The sequence below is a fragment of the Cyprinus carpio genome, chromosome B4, assembly GCF_018340385.1.
Source record: "Cyprinus carpio isolate SPL01 chromosome B4, ASM1834038v1, whole genome shotgun sequence".
NCBI lineage: Eukaryota > Metazoa > Chordata > Actinopteri > Cypriniformes > Cyprinidae > Cyprinus > Cyprinus carpio.
The window spans coordinates 23,928,467-23,936,206 of record NC_056600.1 but is presented as its reverse complement, the minus strand read 5'-3'; the positions used below and the strand labels follow the sequence as shown (position 1 = coordinate 23,936,206).

The 7,740-nt window shown below is 37.2% G+C and overlaps 1 protein-coding gene across 2 annotated transcripts in view; it reads right to left on the bottom strand.

The window, feature by feature from the left end:
* The window catches only part of LOC109105761, a 7,344-nt gene extending 843 nt beyond the window's left edge, over window positions 1–6,501 (bottom strand). The window contains exons 1-13 of one of the 2 annotated variants that reach the window (XM_019119031.2): window positions 5,484–6,501; window positions 5,183–5,391; window positions 4,597–4,672; window positions 3,989–4,263; window positions 3,171–3,323; window positions 2,814–2,893; window positions 2,620–2,697; window positions 2,338–2,543; window positions 1,403–1,502; window positions 1,137–1,299; window positions 896–993; window positions 333–486; window positions 1–62 (exon numbers count right to left, since the gene is read on the bottom strand). The exon at window positions 1–62 is cut by the window's left edge and continues 843 nt beyond it. In XM_019119031.2, the coding sequence (XP_018974576.1) occupies window positions 30–62; window positions 333–486; window positions 896–993; window positions 1,137–1,299; window positions 1,403–1,502; window positions 2,338–2,543; window positions 2,620–2,697; window positions 2,814–2,893; window positions 3,171–3,323; window positions 3,989–4,263; window positions 4,597–4,672; window positions 5,183–5,380 (1,614 nt within the window). In that variant the 5' untranslated portion in view covers window positions 5,381–5,391; window positions 5,484–6,501 and the 3' untranslated portion in view covers window positions 1–29. Of the gene's footprint in view, window positions 63–332; window positions 487–895; window positions 994–1,136; window positions 1,300–1,402; window positions 1,503–2,337; window positions 2,544–2,619; window positions 2,698–2,813; window positions 2,894–3,170; window positions 3,324–3,988; window positions 4,264–4,596; window positions 4,673–5,182 lie in introns of both variants that reach the window. The other variant, XM_042722429.1, reaches the window with a different exon arrangement.
* Between the last annotated feature and the right edge of the window lie 1,239 nt (window positions 6,502–7,740).

The following is a 7,740-nucleotide window of genomic DNA, read 5'->3' as shown; positions in this document are numbered from 1 at the left end:
AGTAAGCCATTGCATTACACGGGGGACAGTTAAGGGCAGGGTGTCTCCGTCAGGGATATCATCTGCAAGCAAAAGAGAATGTCATCTTAACCAAAAGTGATTCTACAATATAGCTCACCATAAACATTTTCCGTTAAATCACAAAAAACCAAGCAGCAGCGTAAAAAGTTTGTATGACAGATGCTCACTGTAATGCAATATTAATTTTTAGACAACATTTGTCTTTTCTTAAAGCATCTACACTACATTAGAAACTTGAAGTTAATGTCATACCAGCACTTTCAATTTCCTGAAGGAAATCCTGAAATGGATAAAATTACTATGAATGATACCTCATTGTCATCATCAACTGCAGTGGGGACGAAGAAATGTTCACACAGTCCACAATGGTCTTTCAGAATGTCCACAAAATTGTACACTTGAAGACCTTTTCTGAGTTGCTTCAGCAAAGGGATCAAACGCAGGGTTGCATGCAGTACAATAGATCTGAAATACACATACATTTTTAAGAAAGCCTGTTATGATATACATTCATCACCCACAAAATGTAGTTTTTTCGGCTCCACTGTTATCTATCATCATAAATCCATTGAGATCAGCATTCTAGAAATACTGAAAACACCACATCAGGCACCAACAATCATGACATTACACAGTACTGTGTACTTAACGGTTTTAGAGTAAACTACAAACCCATCAAGCATTGCAGATTATATTACTGAATTAAAACCTAAGGAAAAAATGTAACTATTCAATCACATTTGTTGTTATATCTGTAGAAACAATGTATTTTAAGTGTGTTGCAATATATGTACCCACAATTAAAAGAGCCTGCAAGTGTAAATGTAAGGTTGTTGTGCCCTGTTTGCTGACATAAGCCCATTTTTTTTCTTACCTTATTATAGCCTCTTTGTTGTCTGGTTTAATCAGGCCAGTATAACCACAACTAATGATATCATTGGTCCAAGCAGAAAGATCAGTCTCTTCTTCCACCTGATATGATGAAATGCATTCATTCATTCATTTATATTTATATTTTTATTTTTATATTTATACATATACATACAAATATATTTAAATACAAATGGGTGTTGTGCAGGCTAAGTAATAAATTTATAAGTAATTTTTTTTACTACCTTTTGAATCAATTCAAAAAGTTCAGCATCATCCACATCATCTTTAGTGAGATTCGCTTCATCCAGATCTCCTGCTGAGGGATAATCAAAGCACCACTGTCTCAAGAAACGGGGGGCTGGTCCACCCTGAGCAAGGCTAACTGAAAAAACTTCTCCTGCAGTCCTGAAAGAGAAAGCACAAACATACAGAAAGATCAAGCCTGTTAAAACATAAATAACATGTAAATACAACAGGTAGTATAACTAAAATAAAATAAATTGCTAACCTGAAATATCCCTTTTCCAGATCACTTAAGGAGTAGATGGGGCTCTTTCCACTCCACTCTTGATGCTCAAAGAGGCGTTTCTCAATCTCACCAATCAAATCTATAAATGCATGTACACATTTTGTAGGAACTACATATTAAGAAAAAGCATTTTATTCATTTCAATACAATTTAGATCCAATCTAATTTCTAAGTGAGCAATGTTCCCATAATGGATTTATAATGGAGCACAAACAGACACTAAGTAACCACAACCGGAAAACAGTGCGATGCTGATTCTTGAATGGTCATTGCTTAGTTTGTTACAATCTTGAATTTGTACAACCACTGAGGAAAAACACTTTGTTGTTGTTGTTTAATTTTGACATTTGTTAAAGTTTGTTTATATTCAGGTGGTTTCCTTGCTCTCCTCCTCCAGTTCTCACTTCCATAATGTGAAGTGTTACAGTGGTGCATCCTCACATCCCAGTTACACTATCTTCTTCATCACACAATTTTTATTTATTCCCAGTTTTCTTATACTCTATCCCTAAAGGCCACCTCCATGCCCACATCTTACCCTTACAATTGATTGTAGCCAATGGTGAGAAGAAAGCAATTCTGGGATGTGGGTTGCTGATGTTTTGGTAAAACAGATGGACCAACACAGGCAGGTGGGTTTAATGTTTTTGATGATTGTGTATTGTATAGCTTTAATACGCACAATCATTTTTTGGGAACCTATAAATGAAGCAAAAATAAATACAAGCTATTAACAGGTTGTGTTTTTTAGTTAAGTTATATGACAAGAATAATGTAAAATAAACAGATTAGGGTTACAGCAAGAACAGTGAAAATCCTTACAAGTCCATATCTAGTCCCAAAAAAATTATGCAATTTCTAATTTTTAAAACCGTTTCATGAATACTAAATTAATAATAGAGAAACTGACTTGCCTGTAAGAAATTCCTTTCTAATGGCACCTGAATCAACACCTGCTTTCCCCAAAAATGTTACACGCAAAGTGTTGCCAGGGGTCCCCTTCTTTTGCCGCTGCCACTGTACCAGTGCTCTTTGAAAGAAGTCTGTGCGAGACACACAGATCTTGAAATCTTTGCTGTTATCCACCCTACTTGCCAACAACTTCAGTACATCATCTGGACTGTGAAAAGAAAAACAGATTAGTCAAATAGTACATTCTTAAGTGTGTTTACCTGTACTGATTAAAAATACTCTACCACTGGATGTCTGGGCTTTGGTTGTGGTGTTCAGGTGAGCCAGATGTTGGACTACTCCCATCAAATGACTGTAATACACTAAGAATTTCACCAAAGGTTATATTCTAGTTCTCACTACACTAAACTTTTTTTACTCAGTAACCTCAGATCAAATGGTTGGCAAAGAAATATTTTTAAAAATCATAAAATATTACCTATCGCCACATATACTTGCATGGATGAGCAACTGTCTTTGAGTAAATATTTCTAAACATATGGGACACTGTCCTTCTTCCTACAACATCAAGAAAAGACAAATTATATAAAATATGACATGGCAAGTGAACAGATTCATAAGGGAAAAAACATGTTTAAATGAGCATGAGTATGTCTGTAATCCACATCCCAAGATCAATGCAAGTTACTTGGACTCTACAATTGTATAAGCAAAATTTAGCTTAATTTTCATCTGGATATTACACCTTCACAAAAAAATAATTACACTAACTACACTGGTACTTAAGCACATCTCAATTTACAGCACAACATTTCACAATTCATATTCATATCACCTCATAACTTGTGGTGGGTGCAGGAGAACAGGTTTGCAGAGGAGTGGTGGGTGTAGGGCTAAAAGTAGGGTTTGGGGTGGCAGTGGTCTCAGTACTGGCTGTCACAGCAACAATTTTTACTTCATCATCATCATCATTATCAGCACCAGTAATCTGAAATACCAAAACTGGGTATATGTGCAGCCTAATATCAAAGTTCATTGAAATGTAGACAGTTACACTTGTGTGATATTGTTTACCAGACATGGACTTAGAATCTGTTTCATAAAACAAGTTTATTAAATAAGACATGTTTACATTTACATTTAATCATTTGTGACAGTTTATTTCAGTTAGTCTGACTCATTGTCACTTCATTTGGTTCAAAATAAGTCAGACTAACTCAAATAAACTGAACTATTTGATAAACCTGTTTTATGAAACAGCCCCCAGGAGGGTTGGTGTCCTGCAGAGTTTAGCTCCAACCTTGAATAAACAAACCTGAACAAGCTAATCAAGCTCATACAAGGTATACTTGAAACTTCTAGGCAGGTGTGTTGAGGCAAGTTGGAGCTAAACGCTGCAGGACACCGGCCCTCCAGGATCAAGTTAGGTGACCCCTGGTTTAAATCTGTGGTTCCCAAACCTGTCCTGGAGGCCCCCTGCTGCCCTGCACCTTCTGTATGTCTCCCTTATCTAAGACACCTGATTCAACTCATCAGCTTTTTAGTAGAGACTGCAAGAACTAAATTGGGTGTTTGATTAGGGAGACATACAAAATGTGCAGGGCAGGGGGGCCTCCAGGACAGGTTTGGGAAGCACTGGAATAAACAACATACCTCATTATCATCAGCTGATTGTGTGCCACCACAGGACTTGACATGCATGTATAAAACTGGTAATGGCATGGTTGTTTGACATGTCCGACACTCCACCTTTGGCATCTTGACAAACTCCTCTGCTGAGAATGGAAGTGGATCAAGACACAACTCATCTTGAAGAGGGACCATGTAGAGTGCTGTTTTTCCACTGGTTGTTGCCATTTTGATAAGGCTGCCAGTGTAGCCCTCTGAGTCTGGAGGGACAACAGTAAGTCTTCTCCTTCCACTGCCACCTGCCAATTCAAATATAGATTACAACACATCAAACCATATTGGGCCTCTACAGTATAATTAGGCTTTTTTCTGTTGAAGCTAAAAAAAAATTATCAGTAATGACCAGTGCCCGAGTTTAACCCATATTGTAATATCACTTCCTTGTGCAATACTATAAAAGAATAACTTCTAAGAGGGTATGTATACATGTGAAGGCTTTGGGATGCCAAGAGAATGTGCAGTTGTAACCATGTGTAATACCACTCAAATATGACTTGTACAGTTTGCACTAAAACAGTTGTGTTTTAGCTCTTCACATGCTTGTGTCTGCTCTGGTATTTAATATAGTCCACCTGGTGCCTTATATAGCAGCCACCCTCCAGTGAGTGATCTCATTTTGGGAAATTCAGCTTCAAGTAGCTTGCATAACTACAGAAAACATGAAACAGAACAAGGGTTTGCAAACAAGAGTACAAATTTTAAAGCACACAGTAATGGTAATGTAAATACATATGAAATATGATTATGAAATATTAAATTGTGATTATTTCAGACAATTAGTCATTCCATACCCCAAATTCTTAACCCTGGGCCACTCATAAACAATGGAAATCAGGGTTTGCACTGTATATTCACAGAACATCTATTAATACTACTGCTAGCTTGTCAATGACTGTAATTAAAAAAATACAGCTTGTTGTGATCACAAAAAGAGGTTAGTAACTGCATATCAATGGAACAGCTCATCTATGGAAATGCTGCATTTTACTTTTCTTTTCACTTTTCCCCAGATATGCTCGACTTTCCGTATGCAATTAAGAAAGCAGGCACTGAGCTTTACTTGACTGTTTAACAACTTGTTGGGGTTGGGTGACCTTACATCGACATGGCCACAAAGTTGTAAAAGTTGTTTGTTTTAGTTATTAATGTTGTACTTACTTCAGAATGGTTCATGTTCGACGAAACTGTGATGGTACGTTTTCCCAGTCCTGCCTGGAGTAACTCCAGTTTATCGGAAGGAGAGGGTGAGGTTTCAGTGATTTTGTTTAAAAGACAAATATTAATTGTAAATGGCTTCCATGCTGTTGCTTTAGATTGTATTGGTGTGTTTGCAGTTTTCTGTTTCTTCTTAAACATTCCAGGAAATGCTATATAATACAATAAGAGTGTTAATTAATGTTAAACGTGCAAAAGAAAGACAGATAGAACAGTTTAATCATTAGGTGAGGGTGCTGATAACCTGGTCATATCTTGATCTATTCTTGATGAACAAACAGCAGGTGAAGGCTGTTGCTGCTGCTGCTGCTGATCCTGAGCTGGTTGATTAAAAGCAGGAGAAGGCTGCTGCTGACCCTGACCTGGCTGTATCTGACCCAGGCTTTGTGTCAGAATGTTAATTAAATTTTGTGCTGCTGCAGTAACATCTTGGTTCTCTCTCTGCTAAACGTTTAATGGCAAAATAATTATATTGGATTACCAAAATCATCGTACATTAACAGTGGGCATAAACTTGACAGCTGTCTAAACGCTAATTATGAAAAAAGGTATGCATTTGAAATCAGTTTACTTTTTTTATCCATTTACAGTCTGCTTGAAGAGACACAATATAACATTTTACGTACATTGTAGTATAAGAATATCGTAATCAATTAAAGTAAATGACAATCCATTAACAGTATAAAACCGTACTAACTAGCAGATGCTAACTTTTTCCAACACATTCACGTGCGCGAGTAAATGATCTCTAACTTCTTAAACTTTGGCAAACGATGTTAATAATAATCACATGTAGTTTACAAAACAGCACACATTTTAATGACAGTGAAATAAAAGGAAACAATCAACTTTACATACCTGGAATCCACCCGCGGGCCTGCGCTCTGCCATGTTGACTTTCGAATTGCGAATCTCCAGATAATGACGTACGTCTCCAGATAATGACGTAGCTTCGCGGGGGGCTTCTTGACTCCACCCCCACGTCAAAACAGTGCCATGAAGTGAAACGCACAGAAAAGTGAAGCGCAAAGGGAAAACGGTATTGCGAGCTCACGCTTGACTGAAACGCAAAATAAATGGAGCTTTGCAAATGAATTAGTAGGAGTGAGCATGAAAAATATGTGTTGCAGAGATAAAATAGAATCACAGTTCATTAGCTTCTTTTACAACTGTCATTTATTTTTTGCAATTCTTTATTTCTGTTTGCAAAACATTTTTTTTTTGCTCAAGGCTTTATTTTTATCTTGCGATCTTTATTTTTGTTTGCGAAACTTTTTTTTTTTTTTTTGCTCAAGACTTTTTTTCTTTTGCAAAACTTTTTTTCCCATTGCAAAACTTTTTTTTCTTTTGCAAAACTTTTTTTCCTTTTGCAAAACTTTATAATTGTGCATATATATATGTGGTATTATTTTGACTCCATACAGGACTCTTATAAAATGTGTGAAGTTTGGGGCAGATTGGACATTGTATGTCTGAGTTATAGCAACTTCATTTTTCATGGCGAAACATCGAAATTCGTCAGTCCGCCACGGACACGCCCTTCAATGAAAACTCAAGATCTTTGCAATTTAACATCGCAAAGGCCTTTAGATTAGGCATACCAAATGTGGTGTTGATCTGAATAAATCTCTAGGAGGAGCTCGTTAAAATACAAGGCATGCAAATGACAAAAATTTGCTCATAAAATTAAAAATAACTGACTTCCTGCTGGGTTTCGGATATTGCTCCAAGAGTCTTTTTTGTAGGTACTGATGCTTTACATATGTGTGCCAATTTTCGTACATGTACATGAAACATAGCTCGAAGGCTGCTGATTTTTTTTTTAGAATAGGTGGCGCTGTTGAGCCATTTTGCCACACCCTCTTCTGAAACCTATATCAGACGTATATTTTCACCAGGTCTGATGCGTGTGCAAAGTTTCATGGGTTTTGGACCATGTTTAGGCCCTCAAAAATGCTATTCACTTTGGAGAAGAAGAGGAAAAAGAAGAAGAAACAAAGCAGATACAATAGGGTCCCTCACACCATCGGTGCTCGGGCCCTAATTGAATCTGCAAGCAGCGATGAACGGGCCCTCACACCCGGGCTCACCGCCAGCGAGTGGCTTTAGTAAAAAAGTAAACGGCGAGAAATATGCATTTAAAGTTGTAAATATAAGTGGAATATGTCAAAGTCATTTATTTCTGCCAATCTTCCTGCATGATGTGTCCTATTGCCAACAGGTGGCGCTATGATTATAACTGAATACTGGCCTTTAGATGTCTTCAGGCCGTGACTCTTTCCAAATATTTTAAGTTTGGTGCCCATTGGACATTGCATGTTTAAGTTAGTGTAAAACAAGCCATTTCTTGTTGCCAGCAGGTGCCGCTATGATTATAGTAGAATATTGACCTTCATATATGTTGAAGCCAAAACTCTTTTCGAACATGTGAAGTTTGGGGAAGATTGGACATTTTATGCCTGAGTTACAACAACTTCTATTCCCATGGCGAGACATCGAAC